Genomic DNA, 25,143 nt, shown 5'->3' on the forward strand with positions numbered 1-25,143 from the left:
TATAAGGAAGAACTTTCTTACACAGTAAATAGTTAAAACAGAGACAAAGGAGTGTAGTGTTGGCTGATTTAGTGGTAGTGCTCGTTAGGGAGTTGGATAAGCATTTAAAAGGAATCAAAAATAGGAGAGTATGAGGATTGTGTTGCATAATGAAGTTAGAAGGAAGCCAAAATGGACTAAATTGTCCCCTTCTGTGCTGTAACCTTTCTGTAATATTGTGATTGCTTTTTAAGCTGATGTGAATAAATTGGTTGAAGTATCTGTACTTCAAAAGTACTTCGCTGCCCAAAGTATAATTCTGGCTGCTTTGAGATTGCAAGGGGATTCATAATATCCTTCACTAAAGTCATGCATGCAGAAAAGAATTAAATAGGAAATCAGATCCTTCCCTAGAGAGAATAGCAGCAGTTAAAATGGCTTTGAAATTGTTCTGAAGATGTATTGGGACTTCAGTTCACATTGAATCCTTACATATAGATGATTGCCAATCCTCCGTTCAAAGTAATAGTTCTGCGCATTATCCGCCCTCCAGCTTGCTAAGGGAACTTAGATTTCAGATTGATGTCTATTTAAATTTTTATGTCATTCAAAGTAGCATCCACACACACACACACACACACAAACACAGGATATACCTGCAGAATAATATTAACATTTCTTTAAGTATCACTTTCCACTGAAAAAGCTCTTTATAAAATCACATTGACCAAATTATCAAACCTTGGATGGTTTATTGAATAACTTCTCAATAAATAAGAAAATACACAGCCCACTTGGGAAATAACCCCTCCCAGTCATCAATGGTTGACCTGTTATCATAACAATATTCAAGTTTAATCATCACTCATCCATATATGAATACACATGAATACAGCCCTCTGGGGCCATGGTGCAAATCACAGTACCAATAGTCATATACAGCACAAGGCACATATAGCACATCTAAGATACACATCTAAGATAGCAATCACACAAATACTGGAGGCCAGCACTGATGGGAGGGCCCAGCACCCAACCCAGCAACACTGCCTCTGGTGTCTGCTCTCCTGGACTGCTGCAACAGGCAAGCCCATGGCTTGAAGCCTAGTTCTTACTAAACCAGAGGCTATGCAGCTCCTCCACTGTCTGTCTTGCCAGTAAACAAGCAAAACAGACTTGCAGTATTTTATTTTATCAATGTCCAATAGGGTTGTGCAACATCCAAGACAATCACTCACTGTTAGACTGCACACCGCCCTCATGTACCAACTCCAATGTCTTTCTGTAGCAGGCAGTAACACAGCCCATAGCAAACCCAGCTGCTTACTAACGAGCAGCTCACTGGTAAGAGTAGACCTGCAATACTTGAAGTTCTGAATGTCCAGTTTTGTCTTGTGATCTTAAAAAAAGACAAAAAGTACCTTTGATTCCAAGAAGAGGCTGCTGCCTCTGACCATGCCACCATCTTACATGGCAGCTAGTTCAAGACTGTGCACCCAATGTTCTCTCAATATCTAAACTTTGTGTAGTGCACAGCGAGGAAGACAATCATGGCTTGCAGCGGGAACTGGACCAGTTGGAAAAATGGGCTGAAAAATTGCAGATGGAATTTAATGTAGACAAGTGAGAGGTGTTGCATTTCGGTAGGACTAACTGGGATAGGTCTTACACAGAAGAGTATGGTAGAACGAAAGGATCTGGGAATACAGGTCTATAACTCATTAGAAGTGGCGCCATAGCTCAATAGGGTCATAAAGACAGCTTTTGCCACATTGGCTTTCATAAATTGAAGTACGAGTACAGGAGATGGGATGTTATGTTGAAGACCTGGGTTATATGGAAAGATTGAATAGATTAGGACTTTATTCCTTGAAACGTAAAAGACTAAGAAGAGATTTGATAGAGGTATACAAAATTATGAGGGGTATAGATGGGGTAAATGCAAGCAGACTTTTTCCACTGAGGTTGGGTGGGACTACAATCTCAGTTGAAAAGTTTAGGGGGAACATGTGGGGAAACATCTTCACTCAGAGTGTGGAATGAGCTGCCAGTGCATGTGCTACGACTTCAAAGTTTCAGAGAAGCTTGGATAGGTATATACGTGGATGGAAAGGGTATGGAGGGCTATGTTCCCGGTGCAGATCAATGAGAGTAGGCAGTTTAAATGGCTCAGCATGGACCAGATGGGGGCGAAGGGGCTGTTTCCGTGCAGTAATTTTCTATGGCTCTATGAAATACATATATAAAATTCCTGTTATATCCTCATGCATTTATATATCATATGTTAAACCATCACCAGAAAAAAATACATTGAATTCTGGAGTGTGATAGCCAAACATTAAGAAAATAATCAAATCTCTTAATTACTTTATTTAGTTAGGATTAAACAATGGCATTTTTTTATTGTACTCTGAAATTTTCACCACTTTCTAGGTCAATGTCAATTTAAGTAAAACACCATATACATTTGGTAATTAAAGTCGTCATGGAAACATGGGCTGGATGAACTGAATGCATGATGAGCAACAAGAGAACTATAAAGGAATGATTTAAAGATCCAGTGCTGGTGGATTATTACTCATTATTTAGCAGTGATGAGTGAATAGGCTTGACAGTCTTATATGCCCAACAATTCAGAACAAAGAATCAGGTTATCACGGTTTCTAGTATAGTGAACACAAAGAAGATACAAGTAAGTTACACCTGTCTACCTCCAATGATTAAAATGGCTAAGACAATTTTATCCTGGGATTCCCTGTTGACATCTGTGTGTGTAAAATGCATCCCAGTTTTATCATCACCTTTAGTCACACCTTAGAAAACCACAAAATATTGGAACACTCTGCAGGTCACACAGCTTCTGTGGACAGAGAATCAGTTAACTGTTTCTCCATTTATTTCAGATTTCCATTGTCTGTCAGTTTCTTTTCTGTTTGATTATCATTTAGATTCAATCAGACTTCTTATATTTGTGATGTGCCAGGAACTTTACATTCATGCTGACCCATTGACACCTTGGAATAATCTAACTATATCTGAAGTAAAAACCAAACTATATTGTCACTGTTGCAGAAGTGAATTGCAAAATGACATTTTAATAATCTGTGGTAGTATGATGCTATTCTCTGAATATAATGTTACAGTGGATTTTGAACGGACGGTGAATTTTGTTTGTAGCTAAACATGTGATGTTTGTCAATAGAGTTTTCACACCAAGGCTACTCTGTTTTCTTGTGTGGCACCACCATTGTGCTAAATGGGTTGGAGACAGAACGGAATTGGCCTCTCAGAACAGAGTATCTGTGAACCATCAGCAGTAGCAGAAATATATCACATTCTGTAACCTCATGGCCCAACATATTAACTACTGTAGAACTACTGTCAAGTCAAGGATAAACCCTGGTTTAATGCAGAGTGCTGTGGGATACTCCAGGTACAGTTCTAGGCTGAGGTAAATTGGCACAGAGAAATAGATGCATGCTGAACATCAACAAGGGACATGTAATAAAGCTAAGCAGTCTCAGAACCAATGAATCAGATGACACCTCTTCAATCCTGCCAGATTAAAGCAGCTAGCAAGGAGAAGTAGTTCCAAGAATGTCTCCAATGTAAATGATGATGGAGCCAAGTACATGAGGGAAAAGTCAAGACCAAAGCATTTGCAACCTGTCCAGCCAGAAATGCTGTGTGGATGATTCATTCTGGCTTCCTGCTAAGCACCCCCTCATTACAAGGAATCGGTTTCCAGTCAACTTAATTCACCCATTGCTAATTATGGGACTGACACATCAATTTTCATGGCTAGAGTTAAGTGATTTACCAGACTCAGAAGAAGAGAGCAGAGATATGGATAATATAATCTACATAAATACAGTATTAATATTACACATTATTTTTAATCACTAATCAATCTGATATACCCAGGAATATATGAGTACAAATAAATTCTGCAATAGAAAGCTAGAATGTTATCAAGAAATAGAAATGAACAATATACACTATTAATACAACATTGTGGCTGCAATACTGATGACTTGCTCTCCAGAACTAACTATACATCCAGCTAAGATGTCCCAGTACGTCTAATGACATCTAATCAAAAATGTGGGCAGTTCTTCAACTAATCTTTATCCACAAAAAGCAAGGCAAATATAAACCAACTAATTACTGCCCAATCCTTCTATACTCAATCATCAGCAAAATTAGAAGGTGTCATGAACAATTTCATCAAGTGGTACTTACTTACTAATAACCTACTGACTGATGCCCAGTTTGGGTTTTCATAGAGTTGTACCATATGGAAGCAGGCCCAATTAATCTATGCCAACCAAATTGTTTAACTGAGATCACCTTAATTCCATGCATTGGTAATGGTATTCATATTAGTTTATTACCGGCACATGTACGGAGACACAGTAAATCTTTGTTTTGTTTTGCACACCGATCAGACAGATCATGCCTTACAGTGAGGTAGTCGAAAGAAAACAGAATGCAGAATACAGTGTTACAGTTACAGAGCGAGTTCAGTTCAGGTAGATAAATAAAGTACAAAAGCAATGATGAAGTAGACTGGAAAATTAAAACTTCAGGTGTTTATCATTTATTAAATGACAGGTCAGTTCAAGAGTCTAATAACAGTGAGACATATGATGCTCTTGTTTGTGCTCTTTGACTTTTGTATCTCCTGCCTATCCAAGATGGGAGAGGTCCTTTGATTAATTTTCTGTGGCAGCAATAAGTATAGATGGAGGCAATGGAAGTGGGGGCTGGTTTGTATGATGAAGAGGACTGCAATCACAGCTGTCTGCAATTTCTTTTGGCCTTGGGAAGAATAGTTGCCATACCAACCATGTGGAATGGTCACTTTCTATGTAAAAATTTATAAAAGTCTCGGGGATATGCCAAAGCTCCTTTGCCTACTGAGAAAATATAAGTGTTGGTGTGCTTTTGTTGGCCATAGTGTTCACGTCTGGACCAGGAAAAATGTCTTGGTGATATTTCCACCTAGGGACTTGAAGCTCTCAATCATCTCCACCTCAGTCCCATTGATACAAACGGGAACATGTACTCCATCCATGCTCCTGAAGCGAATTACCATTTTGCTGACATTAAGGAGAATGCTGTTGTCCTGAAACCATGTCACAGAACCCTCTATCTCTTTCCGGTACTCTGGTGTGTTCTTGTTTGAGACCTGGCCCACTGTGCGAGTGTCATCTGCAAACTTATAAATAGAGTTGGAGCAGAAATTAGCTACAGTCATGAGTATGTAGGGAATATAGTAAGGGGCAGAGGATGCAACCTTGTGGAGCACCAGTGTTGAGGGTATCATGGAGGAGATGTTGTTGCCTTTCTCCATTGATTGTGGTCTCCTGCCCAGGAAATCAAGGATCCAGTTGCAGAGTGAGGTGCAGAGTCTTAGATCTGGGAGTTTGGAGATATTTGTTTTGGATTATAGGTAGAGCTACAGATAATATACCTTTCCTATCTGTGAAAATGTGTTTTAAATGTTGTAATTGTACTCACCTCTCAGACGTCCTCAGGCAGCTCATTCTATATATCCATTATCCTCTGTGTGAAAAACTGTCCTTTCAGGCCCCTTTTAAATCGTTCCCCTTTTACTTGCAAACCTTTGACCACTATTTTTAGACTCCTCTACCCTGGGAATGTCTGTGACCATTCAGGTTATCTGTGCCATTTTCTAGCTTAATGACATCCATTCTGTTGCTGGGCAACCAGAACTGCACACAGTGACTTGCACAGTTACAGCATGACGTTGGCAGTACTTCTCAGCCCTAGCCTTCATCAGCACCAAGGTCCAACCAAGGACCAAAGAGATGAATTCTGGAACTGAGGGCTGTGTATCTGCCCTTGATGTCAAGGCAACATTTATCTGAATGTGGCATCAAGGAACCCAGGAAAAACTGAAGACAAGGAAAGTCAGTTGCTGGAGTTGTGCACAAAGTTGAATGGCTGTAGGAGGTCAAGCATCCCATTTCCAGGACATCACTGCAAAAGTCCCTCAGAACAGCGTTACAGCAGCATCTTCAGCTGCTTCATCACCTTGCATTTTACGATCAAAGGTGAGGATATTCAATGATGATGATACAGTGTTCAATTCCATTCACAGTTTCTCAGATAATTTTGACATTACCATCACTGACTCTCTGACTACAAGTATAAACATCCTGGGGTTTACCATTGACCAGAAACACAACCAGCCACACAAATGTTGTGACTTAAATCAAGGAGCTCTGGTTAAACTGGAGTTAATGGGAATGGGGAGGGAAACCCTGCATTGGCTGGAATCACACTCAGTACATAGGAAGATGGTTGGGGGTTGATCATCTCAGCCATAGGACGTCCTTTCCGGACTTCCGCAAAGTAAACCATCTTCATTTGCTTCATCAATGATCTTCCTTCAGCTGTAAGGTCAGAAGCAGGAATGTTCACTGATGATTTTACAGTGTTCAATATAATTTGTGATGCCTCAGATAATGAGGGAGTGCTCATCCAAATGTAGCAAGACATGAATGAAACCTAGGCCTGGGTTGATAGCTGGCATAGAAAATCCATGCTGCACGAGTACCAGGCAATGGTAATATCCAACAGAAGATAATCCAGTTGTCATGCCCTGACATTCACAGGCATTACCCTTACTAAATTCCCTTCACTATCAATATCCTGCAGATTGTCATTGACCAGAAACTGAATCAGAGTAGCCATGTACCTCTAACCTACAGGAGAAGGTCAGATGCATGGAATCCTGTGGTGAGTAGCTAACCTAACTCCCCAAAGTTCACCCACCATCTACAGGGCTCAAGTCAGGATTCTGAAAGAATACACTCCATGACTGGCTAAGTGCACTTTCAACAACACTCAGGAAGCTTGACACCATACAGGATACAGCAGTCCACTTGATAGAGACCCCTTCCATAACCATCCACATACTCTACGACCAATACACAGTAGTGACTGCTTCTACTAACTACAGGATGCACTGCAGTTACTCACCAAGACTCTTAGCACTTGCAAACTTACGACCTCTCCAAGCTAGAAAAACAAGGGCTTCAAAATCATAAAAATACCTCAACCCAGAGGCTGCAAAAGCCTCGGAATACCTCAACCTGGAAGTTGCTCTCCAGGCTAACTTGGAAGTATATTGCCATTCCTTTACCATTGCTGAGTTACAATTCTGGAACTCCCTCTCTCTAACAACATTGTGTATGTACCCACACCTCAGGAACTCAGTGAATCAAGGCAGAGACTCATCATCACCTCTTAAGAGAGTTGGAGATATGCAATTAGATGCTGGTTCAACCTCTGAAGCCTGCATTCCTTGAATGACATATTTTAAAAAATCAATTAAAATATTCAAATGTTTCAATTCAACTAGCTAAAGCATACATATAAGCCAAGACCACTATATATTTTCTCTTTTAAATTACTTAATTTTATTTAAAGAACAAGAAGATTTTTCATATCCTGCCACTTAGATCCACATTTAGATTGATTTACTCTAAACTAATAAAATATATTTGAAGTTATTGCTGTAGGGAAGAATTAAACAAAATTGCATGCAATAAGTCTCTTTCTGCTTACAGTAAGGTCCTATAATACCAGTGAAATAAATGAGAAGATTACTTGTTTTAATACAATTGAATAAGAACACCAAAGAACTGTCCTGCTCATCTTTTAGATCAGGAATTAGGTGATTCTCCAAACAGTCTCAATGATGGATATTTAGGCCTCAGTTTAATATCTCTTCCAAGTCTCAACACTTCCAATAAAGCAGCTTTGATTTAGGATACATGAATCCAGTGCAGGGCTTGAATCTATCATCCAAATGGATAGTATCAAGTTATCCAAAGTAATTCTTAAAGTGAATGTGATTGTAATTACAATAAGCCTCAGCAATTAGAAACCTAACTATTGTATTTTCTCTGCCAACTACAGCATATATGAGCAATGGTTACGGAGACACCAGCCTCCTCAGATAAGTTTCCCAGCAAATGGTACGCCAATAGGCCACAGCCGTGACAATTACATGGTGCCTTTCATTCCCATTTACAGAAATATTGAATTCTTTGTTTCAACAAGAGAACTTGGATATGATTACGATTATTTAGTTGAATCAGGTAAGATACATTTCCTTAAACATTTTTCTGCATTATACAAGCATGATTTAATGTGAAGCTAAATTCCAAAGTGTGATCACAGAAAGGAATAATGAAAAAGCAGAACATTATTTACAGTTCATTAAATGTTGGCCCTTTATTATCTGAGTATCCCCATACAAGAAAAATAAAGTCAGTAAAGCTACAGCAAGTAATTCAGTAGACAAATACAATACTTGCTTTTATTGGAAGGAGGATGAAGTACTAAATGAAGCAAGTCTTGTCACAGCTCTGTACAGCTTTGGAAAAGTTACACTTGAGAAACTGCAAGCAATTTTATTTACCTCATTAAAGGAAGGATATGCTTGTCTTGGAGGCAGTGTAGAGAAGATTCATTAGGCTGCTTCCTAGTGTGAAGGGATTTTGGAGATTTATCATGAATGTGGTGTTGAGGCCAAGATCAGATCAGTCATAATTTTATTCAGCTGAAGGGAATGCTCAAGGAGACTAGGAACTTATTTCTCTTTCTGAGCTTTTATTTTAGTGCAGCAGGTTTTCACAAAGCAACAAGGGACCAGATGTGTTGCATTAGGTGTTAATTACAAGATAAATATTGGGCAGCAAACCAGGAGAAACATTCCACTCTACACCTCCCCTTCAAATAATACTATGGGATTTCTGTGGTGAAAGAGAGCGACTTTCACCACAGTTGTTCAGTGTTCAGTTGTTCAGTGTAATACCCGAATAACATTGTGCATTCCTTCAGCATTGTATTGATGCATTGCCCTGAAAATTTTAACTAATTTTATGTAATCAGACTTGATGTTGCAAGCTTTTGGTTTAGAGAAAGGGTTCTATCTCTGAGCCAAAACCTGCACTTTGAGATTACACTGCTAACCGTTACTGCCAAAATTTTGTCAATCCTTCTATCATTTTCAGTGTAAGAATAATATTTGGCTTCATCTGTAAATCCTCTCCTTGATGTTACTTATACAAAACTTGGCATTTTAAACTCAATGTCCCTAGAAAATTTTGACAAGAATCTCCACCATAGTATTTAGATGGGCCTTGCACATTGCTTTTGTTAATTCCCCGGGAGAAAGTGGAGGGGGCAGGGGCGAGCTTCATTCCTGAACTCCTACTCTCCAGGTTATCCTATCATGTTGTTAGGTAAGAAATTAGACTGATTAATAAGGAAGGATTGATGATATATTTTCATACGATTCAATGGTGCATAAGTTAGAGGTGCAACTTGAAAGGCGTGCTGTATCCATACCCCGTCTGCTTTTGCCTCTCTGTGAGGTTGTAAGTTCACTAGAAGCATTAACATAAGCTGTAGAGAGCAGTTGCAGTCCATCGGGAAGAGGAAAAACCTGGTTGCACCAGTGACAGAGGAAGTGAAATGGATGCGATGCTTTATCAAACAAGCTGCTTAAACTAAATGGTGTTTAAATATTTGTCTAAAATGTGGATTTTATCACATACATATGTTAATTGGGTGGAAGATTTTGTTCTAATATCAAATAGAGCATCACTGATAAAAGTTGCAATATAGGGAAATACTTGCTTTATCATGCTTTGTTCCTTTTAAGCCTTCAAACCTGATCTGTGTGACTCAGCAAGCTGCTGCTGTGTTCAGACTCTAGGGAAGTGAGTCAGTGCCGTTAAAAAGATGTCATGGAAATCGGGGGGGGGGGGGGGGAGGGGAATATTGGGGCAAATGGTAGGAATTGCCAAAAAAAATGGGAGGCAGGAAGACAAAAATTGATTAAGGAGTAATGATCGCCAGAAAGTTGATGCACACACTTAAAATTACCTGGTCCGTCACTGAAATGGTAGCACATCGGAGAGGGAGAGCTTTAAGAACAAATCTGGTTGGCAGGGAATTGTAGTTGTCATTCACTAGATAGAACAGCATTTAACTGGAATTTTCATACTTGCTACAGGAACGGCAGAAGGGGCATGAGGTCCTGGAAAATATTAAGAATAAAAATTCTGCATCATTTCCTAACAAACCTCAAGGAAAAGCTTGATATAAGGTTCTTTACTGTTTGAACACTTCATTAATTTGCACTAAAAATTTGCATTGACCTGCCTTCACCTCAAAGCTGAGCTCTCTATATATATTACCATTTTATATATATATATATATATATATATATATATTACTTGTTTATATAGCTGCATCAAGTGACTCTTAATTGAATTTTATCTCCCTTTTGTACTGGTGAAAGCAGTGTTGCCACTGTTCCCAGTGCTTCAATATTTATGGGGGTTGTCCCATTTTATGTTCCTTGACAGAAGCCACTTTCACAAGCAGAAAAGAAGCAAAATCTACTTTACACACTCTTTTCAAGTAGCTCTGCTCACTTACAATGCAACCGAGTAGCATCAAAAATACGTTTTCTCTATATTTATTTGAGACGGGTATTTTGCGCTTATACAAATACAGATCATTGCTTCTCTCCACTCAGCTCTGTAGCACCCATCTTTGGTTTATCTGTGGGGACTCTGCTCTTTGAGGAAAGTGACCAGAAATTCATCAAAGTAATACATGAACTGTCTGCACAGGATAGGTGTGGCTAACAAAGTACTGCAAACAAGACTCACAAACCAATGTTGAATTAGTCACAGACCTCTCATGAAATGCATTCCCTTTTCACACTTAAAATAGTTCACAATCATATTTCTGTCTCCAAGTATCTCCTTTTGCATGCATCTTGATCAATGTGGTTACATTGTATTTTTCAAGAAAAAAAAACGAAAACCTTTATTTGTAAAAATTCTTTTGCAATCTTAATATAGGATATGCATTTTATGGAAGTAAAGGCTTTGTTGTTGTATTACTATTTCAGGGTTTTCTAAAGCTCTTTATGCAGTTAAAACACTAAATATACAGAGTTAGTGCATCAGTCAATTTGTTCAAGATTTAAATATGTTCTCCATACCCTCCTTCTATACATAACTCAGGAGTCAAAGTAATTCAGAACTGTAAAAAAAATCAAGATTTATATAACATGTTATAAAATCAAACTCACAAGTTCTTAAAATGTTTTAAAATATTTCTGGCATTGCTATTCATTACATGAAGCTGAACAAAAAATGAGTATGTATATCTTCCTGAGATCAGAACACAATGAAAATATCAATGCTTTATCCCTAACATTTACTAAAAGATTTTTTTTTTATCTTGTATATTTCAGTACCACCTTCAGTTGCAGAAATTCTGTCTTTCTATCTACAAGAAGCCAAGCAGATCTGGCCTTGGCTGTTAAGTGCTGGAGTGGTTGGCTGTGTGGTGACTTTGCTGTTAAACTGCATTATTATACAGAATTGGAAGAAGAAAGAGATCTCTACTCTTGAAGAGAAACAGCCTTTGCTCAGTACTTGTGATGAATACCGTGGTGTAACCTACCAAGCATCTATCTAAATTGTCTGTTCAACATAAAATTAATGATGCTAACAAAAATACAAATCATTTGTGAAATGACTATCACACTTTACCTGAAACCATAAAATTGTTTTAATTTCATACACAGCTACCAATTTTATCAAATTTAAATTCTAGGTAAATACTTTCCCTAATATTGAGCTGTTCCTGAAACCACTAAGGGCAAAACCATAGAGTCATTCTCCTACTGACCATTTTCCCCTTCTGTCAATTCTATGACAACAGCTTAATGTCTTCATCAATCACAGCAAAGAAATAAAGGTACCCTGAAATGTATCTTCTTGTAAGTGCCACAGATTTGCTTTTGGTTATATGCTACCATTGAATTCTGCATTAATAACATAGTATCCACATCATTTATATGAATCTAGGTCAATATCTGAATGTAAGCACAGGTTGAGTACCCCTCTTCCGAAATTCTGAATTCCAAAATCCAAATTTTGTTTTGAGCGTTGACATGGAGTCACAAATGAAAAATTCCACAAGGCGCTGGGAACGTTGCCCAGTGATGCACAGGTCCCTGCGTACCACAGACTGTTCTGAGAAGTAAACTCGCATATGTAATGTACAGAAGTTAATGAAAAATAAAAAAAGCATTGCATAAAGCGAAAATTAAAGGTCTCGACCATGTATTGAAAGAGTGCATTCCTCAGCGTTTGAGTGAACAGACACTGCTTAACGGTACACTGATCATGAAACATTTATCACAACAAACTGAAAATTGAAGGTAATTGTTAATATTGAGCAGGCTGTTTGCAGAAATTTAAGAAAAGGCATGGCATTAAATTTTTAAAGGTTTGTGGTGACAAAGTGTTTGCTGATCATGAAGCAGCAGAGAAATTCATTGATGAGGTTGCCAAGATCGTTGCTGATGAAAATCTCACATGCTGAATGGTTGCATCAGTAAATACAGCATGTGTGATGAACAAGTGTAAGACAAAGACTGCTTACTTCTAGCATATAAATTCAGAGTCTGAAATTATGGCAATCCCTAGCTATCTCATTGTATATTCTGAAATCTGAAAATGAAACACTGCTGGCCTCAAGCATTTCAAATAAGGGTTTCTCAACCTGATCATTTTCTCAGCTCTTCTATGAAGTGAGGCTCCAGCTGCAGTGATGACAGGCTTTGTGTCTTTCGTAAAACTTCATTTCTGAATATGACTTGCTTATCTTTATTGTTTGCATGCTTTGTGTTTTTTTCTTGTCTATACATTGGGTGTTTGATGGTCTTTTTATTATATAGGGGTTCTTTTGGAGCTTCTTTGCTTTGTAGCTGCCTCAATCTCAAGGTTGTATAATGTATGTAAACTTTAAAAATAAATGTAAAATAAAAATAAATAACTTTGAACTTGGAACTTCGCATCAGCAAGGAATATTGTAACATTGGCTGTTCATTATTTTGGTTTCTTGTATTAAGAGTACTAGGCAAAACCTTTGCAACTAGGTAGAAATACTTTTTATTTTGAAAAAGAAAGTTTATTAGGTAAAATTTATAATACTCTGTCAGAATGCCAAAAAGTAATATTTTCATTTTTAGTCCATTTCTTTGGGTTTCCAGTTCCCCCTGAAATCATTGCTGCTTTAGAAGGCCTTCTTACTTTTCTCAAGGAATTCAAATTTTATCTACTTCAGGAAAGAAAACAGGCACCAATTAGGTGTCTTAATTTTTAACTAATTTTACATTAAAGTAACTAGGAGATTTTCCTCACAAAGTCAAATGTTTGAAAGTAATTACAAAACCAGCAAATATCTAAAACATCACTTAATAAAGACTGAAAATGTCAATTTAATCCAGTAGTCCTCAACCACCGGGCTGCGGACCGGTACCGGGCTGCAAAGCATGAGCTACCGGGCCGCGAGCAAACAATATGATTTGGCGATATGAAGCGATATGAGTCAGCTGCACCTTTCCTCATTCCCCGTCACACCCACTGTTGAACTTGAATCAGTCATCAGTCACCTAAACGCACTGATACCCTAGCGCCAGGGATCACTGGTTGGCCTCGGGTAACTGGCAGCCTCACGCAGCTGGCAAGAAATGCCGTTGATACTGGCTTGGACGTGGACAGATGGGTGCCGCCTCTAAACCTATTTAGCACACCGAGTGTTCGTGGGGAACCCGGTGCTAAAATATTTGCAGATGATCTAATTCGGGCTCAGGGTTTCGTAAGTAGCACAGCATCTACCTCGCTGTGATCTACTGAAACAAACTTTTGTCAGCCCATAGATCCTACCAACCTACAAGGGGGTCAGGTGTGCACCCTGTCGCACCCCTCGCTGGGTCGGTCGCTCTCTCTGGACTGCGACCGCCGCAACCCTGGCACGGGGAGCTCCGGCCCTGACCTTGTTCTCTCACCCCACCGATGACCAGCCGCACCTGGCCAAGGCGTCTGGCGGCGGGTGGGCGGGAGGCTGGAGTTCGGGCCTGGAGGCTGTCTAATGAGGCAATGAAGCCCTCAAAACTGCTCCGGCGTCTTGAGTCCAAGCACCCTGCACTTAAAGAAAAATCTGTTGAGTTTTTTGAGTGAAAAAAACGTGAGCAAGCGGGACAGAAACAAGTGCTGAGAGCCATGAAAACTAAATTGTGGAATAGACTGGACAGAAGTAACCCCCTTTGAGTATCGCTGTCTCCATCACCCCTCGAAGGGACCATCTTGTTGCAGGGAAACAAGGGCAGGGCTCCAACTTATTCAGTGATATTGGTGTGTTGCAATGATTTTATATGTTCATACGAGGAAAATATGCGCTGTGTGTTTAATATCCAAACATTACTTAAAATGTTATGATGCTTTGACTTATGTGAGTTATAATTGACTTATCACTATATTCATGTGAGGAAAATTTGCGCTGTGTGTTTAATATTAAATTTGTTAGATAAACCCTTTTAGAAACAAAATTGAGTGTATTAGCTACTTATAAGTGACTTATAGTTGACTTATCATCTATATTCTTGTCATGATTAATACCCCCTCCCCCCTCGTTGGCCAGTCCGCAAGAATATTGTCAATATTAAACTGGTCTGTGGTGCAAAAAAGGTTGGTGACATCTGATCTAAACTATGGGTGTTGCTGAAAACTGAAGGCTTTTCAGTTTACTGAGATTACAAGCCACTTAATTAATTGGAAAACCAATGTGCTGTTGTTTCCCTTAAACCATGTGTTGAAAGAAACCAAAAGAGAAATATTATTCTCTAAGGTGATCTTTTCCAGTTAATGAGCAGAGTTGATGATTTGGTACAAGGATAAGCATTCCAAACTTTCACACGTACTACTCAGAAGTGGAGCGTAAACAATCATCTTAATCTGTTTAGTCCTAGAAGGATAACTAAATAATTTTTTTTTTAAATCGTCATGCTTGGGCATCATGTGAAGCCGCAGCAAAATCTGGCATGATGAACAAGCCAATCACAAAACAACCTCTGCCATCTCACTTATTTTTTTTAAAGAATTATGGAAGGAAAGGAAGGGAATGATTAAACATTTTACTGGCCTTATCTTCTCAGAAAACGTAGTTAAATGACTTTTCACATGAACAATGAATTAGCAGAGTGACTCAGCTGCTGCCTTACTGCAGCAGGGATCTGGATTACACCCTGCACCTCAGGTGCTGTCTGTGGGGAGGGAGCCTGATCTCCCTGCAACATCAATGGTTTTTTTCCTTGTGTTCTGATTTCCTCCCATATCCCAAAGATGTGTAGCATGATAGGTTAATTAGGCACTGCAAGTTACCTCAGTGTGTAGGCGGGTGCTAAATCTGGGGGGTAACTAATGAGATTATGGGGAGATATAAGAATAAGTTTAATATGCGATAAATATAAGTGGTGAATGGAAGGGTGGAGATGTGTCCCTACCAAAGGAGGTGTAAGATGTTCCTTCCTACCGCCAGCTGCAGGGTCACATGAAGCCATGGGAGCAAGTGGTGGAGCACTTGTTGCATATCACAAATCCTAGTTATGCAACCACTAACATCAATCTCTAAACAGTATTAATAATGGCTGGGGTCACCCATCTTTTAAAGCCACTGCCCAGAAGAAGGCCATGGCAAACCACTTCTGTAGAAAAATTCGCTAAGAACAATGATGGTCATGGAAAGATCAAGGTCACCCACATCATATCACATAGCACATAACGAATGAATGGATTCCAAAAGGGCGTTACTTCACACTGCTCATGCCATATGACAGAGGCGATTATAATGATGATGAAATGTAAACAGTTAATGAACAATGCAGACTTCTTGGGCCAAAGGGCCTTTTTCCATGCTGTATGCATTAATAATTATGTGAATGGCCAAGAGATAACGGATAAATAATTTCATTGTTTGTCATAATGAGTCAGCTTAAGGTAAAGTATGTCTAAAGTTGCCGATTTTCTCAGGGTAGATTAATGACATTTAATTTATAACCTTTAGATTTTGCTTTTTCATTCTTTCTTGCACATTGAGCAAGTATATTTTGGCAAAGCAAGTTGTTCAAAATACAACTGCTACATCACAGTGAGGGAACTGGGCCCAAGGGACATGGAAAGTCATGTTACGCCCTGGAGCATGGTCTCATCCTGAAATACAGGCCATGCCTTTGCCTCCAGATATGCTAATTGACAAGCTGACATCTCCAGGAGCTTGGAACAATCTGGGTGGTAACTTTTGGATCTATTTAACTGCACATTAACCTCTGCTGTAAGCCTACATTAAAAAACTAGTCTCATCACAATTTGACCAAAATGCATAAATAACCATTTATAAATTGTGCCCTTAGAGTAAGATTTGCATAGCTATTGCTGTGTTCAACGTTCTATTTAATCACTGAACTTTGAAGCGCACGGTAAATATAGAAATATTTTAATATCTATCAAACTCTTAGCTATATTATATGCCAAAAATGCTGACCTCAAGTAGATTTTCAAAAGTTGCCCAGTACAAAATATAATTATTAGACTTTACTGCTCTTTACTAAGCAATAATGTATTAACTTCCAGTACAGTTGGATTATCCAACTGTTTCTTAGTGTTTTTTTCAATAGGTAATCATTTTGTGTTATTGTATAAAAACATATGAAGATATAAGGTAATAACAACTATTACAAATCTTATTATAATGAGTAGGAAGCAGAAATTCTCAGGTACACAGTAATTATTTAAACACTCACATTCCGTAATATTAATGCCCTTTCATTGATTAGGAATTATTAAATAGATGCCATGGTGGCATGACAGTTAGCACGACGCTACTACAGCTTGGGACGTTGGAGGTCAATTCTGATATCCTCCGTAAGGAGTCTCTGTACATCCTCCTGGTGGAATGCCTGGGTTTTCCCTAGGTGCTCTGGTTTCATTCCACAGTCCAAAGATGTACCAGGCAGGTTAACTGATCACTGTAAATTGTCCTGTGATTAGGTTAGTGTTAAATTGGGGTTGTCCAGGGTTGTTGGACAGTGGCTCGAAGGGCCAGAAAGGTCTGCCGGTATTCTATGTTGCATCTCTAAATAAAATAATGAAAGAAAGAACAAGGCTGGATTATATTGGTGAACAGAAAAATTGCATGGATGAAAATTGTCTTAACAAAGTACTAAATTATGACAGTATTTAAGTAGCAATGCAAAGTTTAATTGATTCATCTATGCACTTAAGAACGTCTGGAGTAGACCGAGTAGGACACTGTAGAAACTGAAGTTACAATTTTGTTAGGTAAAAACTATCCAGTGCATCCTGTTGTGTCTGTGTACAACGACATGTCAATTAAATAAAAGCGTGCACGCGGGAGATGACTTTAACTGGTGTATTCACATTGCAGCAAGACAGAGAACAATACCCACATGCAGACAACAGCGTACGCACAAATGACATAACAATGTGGAATGTTAAGGGAGGAGGGGGGTCATTGCCCTGAAAGAAATAGCTCCATACATTACACCTCCTCCCCCCCTTAGATTAATGCAGCATAAAACTGTATCCATACAAAACATTCAATTTCCCTTTCATTAACCCATATTTCAAATAAACATGCGTTCACAGTAACAGTCCACAGCCAACTTCACAGTTCTAAAGATTCATCCTTTTCATAGTGCTTTGTTTCTTTCAGGATAGTGCCTCTGGACCTAAGGAGTGGCATCAGGTTTGGTAGGTGTCCTGTCTAAGACAATGTTCTCCGTTTCCAGTGTCACGTTACTGTCAGTGACATCGTCACTGAGAGGTAAGTCCAGTACCTGTCATGTGTCCATCTTGTTGGATACAGTCGACTCAGTTGTTTCTTTCGGTTGAGCATCCAGTATCTGGTCCACATGACATCTCCAGTTTCCACTGTGTACGTCAGTGGTCCAGCTCTTACAGCTATCCTACCAGGTGCCCACTCGTCTTCTTGGCGACCATACACAAGGACTTCCTGTCCAATCTCAAATCTCCTTGCTGCTTCACTTGGCAACTGGCTAAACTGTTTATTCTGCACTTCTCTTCATAGATCTGGTTTCAAGTGGTCTATGCGGGATGTCAGATTCCTGCTCATGAACCGGTGTTTGATTTGCATCACATGAACAGAGTTGACAAGATGCCAACAAAGATGCCACTCCTCATGTCTTCTACGTCAGCGAAGACTATCACCACTCTGAGGTCTATCTTTGCCAGAAATGGTTACTGAAACAAATTGTGTGTGACAGTGGACTGCAATACACATCAGAAGCATTCCAACTCTTCATGAAGAAAAATGGCATCAGATACTTCAAGTCAGCTCCTTACCACCCAGCAATGAATAGATTAGCTGAAAGGTTTATCCAAACCTTCAAGAAGTCCATTAAAGCCCTGGATAAGGAGAACATTCCTCTACTGCACAAGGTGGACAAGTTCCTTTTTGTGTATTGGAGCTCTGTTCATGCGATGACAAATCAAACACCTGCAATGCTGTTCATGAACAGGAATCTGAGATCTCACAAAGACCACCTGAAACCAGATCTATGGAGAGAAGTGCAAAATAAACAGTTTAGCCAGTTGCCAAGTGAAGCAGCACGGAGCTCTGAGATTGGACAGGAAGTCCTAGCGTGTGATTACTGAGAAGACAAGTGAACATCTGTTAGGGTAGTTACAAGAACTGGATCTCTGATGTACACAGTGGATGTTGGAGGTCAGACATGGAGACGACATGTGGAGCAGATACTGGATGCTCAACCAAAGAACACACCTGAGTCGACTGCATCCAACAAGACCTTTGAAAGTCCTCCTTTATCCATGGCTTTAATGGACTTCTTGAAGGTTTGGCAAAGATAATCATCAGAGTGGTGATAGTCTTTGCTGACGTAGTTGACGTCTTTGGTATGACCTCTGGCCACTTTAAATGAGCATCCACAGTCGTCAGAAGCATGGAGTCCATGAATGGCCCAGTAAAGTCAGTATGTACTCTTTGCCATGGTGATGATAACAACTCCTAGGTGTGTAACTGTGTCCGTGGGGGTGCATTTTGCACTTTTGTGCATCCGAAACAGCTTTTGGCCAAGTTTTCAATCTGCTTATCTGTTCATGGCCACTCTATGTACCTCTGGGTGAGCCTCATCGCCTTGACTGCACCCAGGTGTCCTTCATGCCGATTTTCTAACATTCTGGTGCACAGCACGCAGCTCCAGGTTGATGCTCACTTTGAAGTCCCCACACTTGTAAGCGGCTCCGGCCTTCCCTTTCTTGATCACCGGGACAACGACCCCACTCAATCTTGGAGAGCATTCTGGCTCTGCAGTTCAGCATCCACTTTAGGGCGTAGTGCATAAGCAACCGGATGCACTTTATGAAATCTTGGTGTTGGCCTTCACGCCTTTGAGTTTACCAACCTCCTTCTCAAACACCTTCTCATTAGCATTAAACAGCTGTGCCAGTCTCTGGTTAGTGCTACCATTTGGGCTGCTGTTGCCTATTGATGCAACACTGAGAGCTTTAATTAAGTTCCAGTCTAGTTGGATTTTTCTCAACCATTCTTAGCAAAGTGCTGGGCCTCCACTTTTCAATACATAAAGCTCTAACTGCTGTGTTTGACTTCCATACGTCACCTTCAATTTCAGTTTGCCTTTGTAAGACTTTAGCATCACTGATGTCTTCTCTAATGGTATCTTAGAAAACTAACTGTTGTAGTCAGCCTCTGAAACTATGGACAAAGCTGAGCTTGTATCCAGCTCCATTTTCAATTTTACACTGGACACATCTATTGTGATCCAGATGATTTTATAATCTGCTTCAGTTATACTATGCAGTTCTAGACACGACAGTTCACCTTTGTGAGACTCTGTTGTCTGATTCTGTTTCACATTTGGAAACTTTATGCACTTGCCTAGTTTTGTGTTTGAGACTTCTCACTCAGTTGCACTTTTTGTCTGCCTTGCACACTCTCTGCGTGACCTTGTCTGTGACACTTTCTGCAGACGTTTTCTTTGTACCAACAGCCATTTGCATCACTGGAAGATTTGCCACTTCGATAACATTTTTGGCTTTTTGCACCATTCAGGTGCATTTCACATTCTAACCTCTTTTTCTGTAGTTTTGCTTCATCCTTTGCTGAAGTCTCTAATGATATTGCAATGGTCAATGCCCTTTCTAAGGGAGGTCTCTTTCTGCCAGTAGCTTCATTTAAATGCTTTGGCTATGTATCCCACATACAAGACTGTCCCTTAATGCAGCTGAAAGTCCATGTTTAAAGTCACAGTACTGGGAAAGTTTGCATAGTTCTGCAATGTATTTAGAAGAGCTTTCATCTTTTGACTTTTATAAATTCTAAATCTCCCAACTGTTACCAGCAGTTAAGGGCTCAAGTAATTTTGAAAAATTATAACAATTTCATTGACCGTCTTGCTTGCTGGCTTTGCAGTGGTTACTAAGTTGCATAAGGAACTGTATTCCTGGGCCCATTAAGCCAAGAAGCATGGGGGCTTTCTTTTGCTTCTCCACGTTGTTTACGTTACAATTCAACCCTCTCGATATACAACTCCCAGCCTTCATTAGTGTTATCAAGTTCATTAGCTTTCCCGAATGAAACCAGCTATTTTCACTTTTCAGCACGTCTTTCACTATTACTCACACGTCTTTCAGCTTTCTCATGCTACTTAACTCTCACTGTTTCGTCCCATGCCTGTCAGTGCAGTTCATGATATTTTCTGACATTAAGGTTCATACCCATCACCAATTTGTCAGATCTGTGCACAACTACATACCAGTTAAATAAGAGCACACACACGGGAGATGGCTTTAACTGATATATTCACATTGCTGGGAGAGGGACAGGGAGAGGGAAAGGGAACAATGCTCATGAATAGACAACAGTGCATATGCAGACGGCAAATCAATATGTTGTGCTAAGGGAGGTATCATCGCTCTAAAAGAAATAGATCCATACATTACACATCCCATTCACAGTAATCCATAAAATAATGGAAATATTGAATGGAAGATACTATTTCTCATAATATAGTATCTGAAAATACTCCCAGTCAACTGTTAACAGTGTAAATATCTCACATTTCTGAATAGTTATGAAATGCATTTTTCAAAAGTCGTTTACTGTGAAAGAAATACCTGTTTTGAAAGTCATCAAAAGAACAAGTGTTTAGTTTTTACTTGAGTGTTGCTTCAAGTAAACCAAGAAAAGCCTTTGTGCCTAAGATTTTTGCACAGTACTGTATTTGTCAAAGTGGATCAGAAAGCAAGTTTGTAAATCTGACAGAAACAAAAACTGTTGGGAATGGCGGGTGAAGAGCACCATGGGAGGGGTGTTGGACAGGTAGCAGAGAAGGAGTGCCATAGGCAGGGGTGTGTGGCATGGGTGCAGACACACCCAGCTCTGAGACACCAAGCAACATCATTTGATTCCAAACTACTGGTTTATTGAACATTACAAAATATGTCTCCTATGCTTCCCACTCCCTTCCCCTTTTCTGAACCGTAATTTCCCTCTTCCTGCCCTTTTCCACTCTCAGTCCTCAATAGAGACACATATCAAAATCAGGTTTATCTTCACTCACATATGTCATGAATTTTTTTTTGGTGGTAGCAGTATAGTGCAAAACATAAAATGACTACAGTTATTATGCAAATGTCTTTGGCACCCTATTTATGTGTCTAAGACACAGTACTGAATAACCACCATTCCTTTATCGCACTAAGTTAAAAAGCTAGACGCCCATAATAACATAGTAACAGAAATGTTATCTGTATGAGGATACAGCAGTTGAAGGAGAAGGCTTTTCAGCTTCCTGAGGAACAAGACAATCAAGAGTTTTGCTTCCATCACCCAATTTCCAAACGCTTTTACTCTATTTCAGCTTCCAAAGGGCATCTCTGAAGTAATTGTCAAAAGATTTTCTGTGAAATAGATAATGGTATTATCCTGTTCCTTTTTTTTTAAAAAAAAAGAGTATAAATAACTAGAGATATGAAAGTATTTTATGTCAACAATAAAGGTCTGAATATCCATTTAAGGATATTTCCGATTATGAAGACTTTGCAATCCAGTTTCTTGCAAAAATCCTCATGAGGATTTAACCAATCATTTGGAAGTCTCCTTATAATGGGATGTGCAGTTTTATGAATAGTATGCTTAACTTTGAACAAGACATTCCAATATCTGGTGACACAAGATGTGCATCAGGCTTTTGGCTTCTGCACCACCACCAACATCATTGACTCTAGCGACCTCTCATCCATTGCCACCCATCTCATAGTTCACTTATCCAGCACTGCTCGTTTCTACTTCCTACCCAAGACGCACAAAGCTGGCTGTCTGGGGGGTAGATCCACTGCTTCTGCCTGCTCCTGCCCCACTGAATTCGAATTTGCAATGAGTTCGTTTTGTCCCCCTTGGTTCAGTTTTTTTCCCACCTAGATCCTTGATACTTCACATTCTTTCGATCGCTTCTATTACTTTAAGTTCCCTGGCCCTGATCGCATCACTATGAACAACCAGTCCCTACGCACTTCGATCCACCAAAGGCGGCCTTAAAGCTTCTCACTTCTTCTTGGACAACAGACTGAACCAGTTCCCCTCCACCACTGCCCTCCTCCATCTGGCAGAACTGGTCTTTAACCTCAATAGTTTCTCTCTCAGCTCCTCTGACTTTCTCCAAACCCGTGGTGTAGTCAATGGGCCTCAGCTATGCCTACCTTTCCGTTAGCTCTGTGGAACCATCCATTTTCCAAGCTTATACTGGTCATGCTTCCCAACCCTTTCTATGCTATATTGACAATTATTGCTGCTTCCTGGACCCATGCTGAGCTCACCAATTTCATCAAATTTGCCTCCAGCTTACACTCTGACCTCAAATTTACTTGGTCCATCTCTGACACCTCTCTCCCCTTCTTGATCCCTCTGTTTCCTTCTCTGGAGACAAACTGTTTTTATAACAAACATTTTTTATAAACCTACCCATTCTCATGGCTACCTTGACTATCCCACCCTGTACCCTGTAAAATTCCATTCCCCTTTCTCAATGACTTTGCCTCCAACACATTTGCTCTCAGGATTAGGCTTTCCATTCCAGAACATCTGAGGTGTCCTCTTTTTTTCCCATCTTCACCTGCACTTTATCCATTACCAAACCTCTGACCTCACCCCATCTTGCCATTCCCAGTACAGAGATACATTCTCCTTGCCATTGCCTTGTCCCTATACCTCCTCCCTCAGCATCATTTAGGGCCCAAAACGGTCCTTCCAGGTGAACAACAATTCACCTGTGAGCCTACAGTGTTCATCTACCATATTCAGTGCTCATTGTGCAGCCTCCTCTACACTGGACTCAATGTAAATTAGTGGAACCACGTTGTTGAGTACCTTTGCTCTGCCTGACACAAAAGGTGGGATTCCTCTGTGGCCACCCATTTTAATTCTCCTTCCCATTGCCATATGTCAGTTTATGGCCTTCTCTACTGCCACTATGAGGCTGATTTCATGTTGGAAGAGCAACACCTCAGACTTTGCCTCAACCTGATGGCATTTTCCATTCCCACTTTGCCCACGGTCCACTACCCTCTTTCTTATTTGACTCTTTATCTCTTCTACCTATCACCTCCCAGCTTTTGAATTCAAACCCTGACCCATGTTACCACTCAACTGGTCTCACCTGTCATCTGCCAACTTGTAGTCCTTCCCCTCCCCCAACTTCTTCTTCTAGGTTCTTCACCCTTCCCTTCCAGTCCTGATGAAGGGTCCCGACCTTCAATGTTTACTCTTCATTCCTCTACGTAGATGCTGCTGACTTCCTCCAACATTTTGTGTCTGTTGCAAAAGATGTACATGTATTTTATTTGTCTAGAGATACCATTATTCCATATGACTTTTATATATGAGTTGCAAGTCTCGTGGGTGGAATTATAATGTGTTCTCCTCCTTGTTCACTCATTCTATCACTGCTGGAAGACTCATTTTTAAATAAGTTTTGTAGAAAAGTGAGTGAAGAGATTCCATTTATTTCTATCTTCTTTTTCTCCACTTGGTGGCTCTTGTATCAGCTGTTTAACCTTGCTACAGATTAATGTAATTGAGAACTCTATAATTAGTGTATGTTTCAGTTCTACTGATTTAAATGTTCTTCATAGCATTCTTCAGTTGGTGTATAAAGGGGAAAATATTCAAATTTATCACCATTTCTAAAAGCTACTTAAAGTGATTTCTAACTTAACTGTTGAAACTTCAGCATATTTATGTATGAAACACTCTTTTTGACTATTAGGTAAATTGTTTTAATAGGACTCCTAAGAAATGCAGGTTGACTACCTCTTATCTGAAATGCTCAGGGCTGGAAGGGTATCTGATTTCGGATTTTGGAGAGGTTGGGATCGCTGACTCTGAATTTTTGTGCTACCAGTAAGCAGTCTTTTTCTTACACTTGTTCATCACACGTACTGTATGTGAGGTTACTTCTCAAAACTGTCTGTGGTGCACAAAGGCTTGCACATCACTTGGGAACCTTCCTGGCACCTTGTGTAATTTTCCATTTGTGATGCCATGTCAGCTGAAAAAAATTTCAGATTTCAGAAGTTTTCAGAAAAGGGGAACTCAGTCTGTACAAGAAAATATTATCAAGCAATAACCTTTTGTGGTATAAATCAATTGTTGTTATTTTATTTCTAAATGAAATTTAGCTAAACTTTAAATTTTATGTAATTGTTTGCAATTTTTCCTCAGTCTGTTCTAATTTAATTTTCAGGTAGTGTTTCCCAAGAGAATTGATCTGTTGGATAATTGGAGTCTTCCCAAATTTGGAAATATAGTCCCATTAAACATATAAAAGTAATTGCATTTACATAGCACATTTAGCTTGTTTAAACACATGAAGATACCTGACAGTAATGTTATTAAAATCTGACATCAAGACAGAGTATGAAGTATATTGTGAAGAATGTGTTGTAAAAAGTGTGTTGTAGGAAATATTCTAAAAGGTAGAGTTAAAGGAAGGAATTTCAGAAATGCTAGATGCAATCTTTAAAACTGATACAGTATTGTGTTTTTGCAAGTTTGAACTTGTGACCAGATATTTTAAAGTTAATAGCAGTTGACCTTTACTACTTCCACACACCATCATTAATCCAAAGCAAAAGCACGTTTTGAAATTGTATTTCCAATGCAATGCTGCTGAAA

General features: G+C 39.5%; 1 protein-coding gene across 2 annotated transcripts in view; it reads left to right on the plus strand.

Annotated features, from left to right (window-relative positions):
* tyr (tyrosinase) overlaps positions 1-12,893 on the plus strand; it is a 45,383-nt gene extending 32,490 nt beyond the window's left edge. Inside the window, exons 4-6 of one of the 2 annotated variants that reach the window (XR_009511201.1) lie at positions 7,933-8,114; positions 10,040-10,132; positions 11,297-11,430. Coding sequence is in view for 1 of the 2 variants with exons in the window: in XM_059964596.1 (XP_059820579.1) it covers positions 7,933-8,114; positions 11,297-11,523 (409 nt within the window). In the remaining variant the exon portion in view is untranslated. Of the gene's footprint in view, positions 1-7,932; positions 8,115-10,039; positions 10,133-11,296 lie in introns of both variants that reach the window. The other variant, XM_059964596.1, reaches the window with a different exon arrangement.
* The last annotated feature ends 12,250 nt before the right edge of the window (positions 12,894-25,143 follow it).

The sequence above is a fragment of the Hypanus sabinus genome, chromosome 3 (genome assembly GCF_030144855.1).
Source record: "Hypanus sabinus isolate sHypSab1 chromosome 3, sHypSab1.hap1, whole genome shotgun sequence".
Taxonomy (NCBI): Eukaryota; Metazoa; Chordata; class Chondrichthyes; order Myliobatiformes; family Dasyatidae; genus Hypanus; species Hypanus sabinus.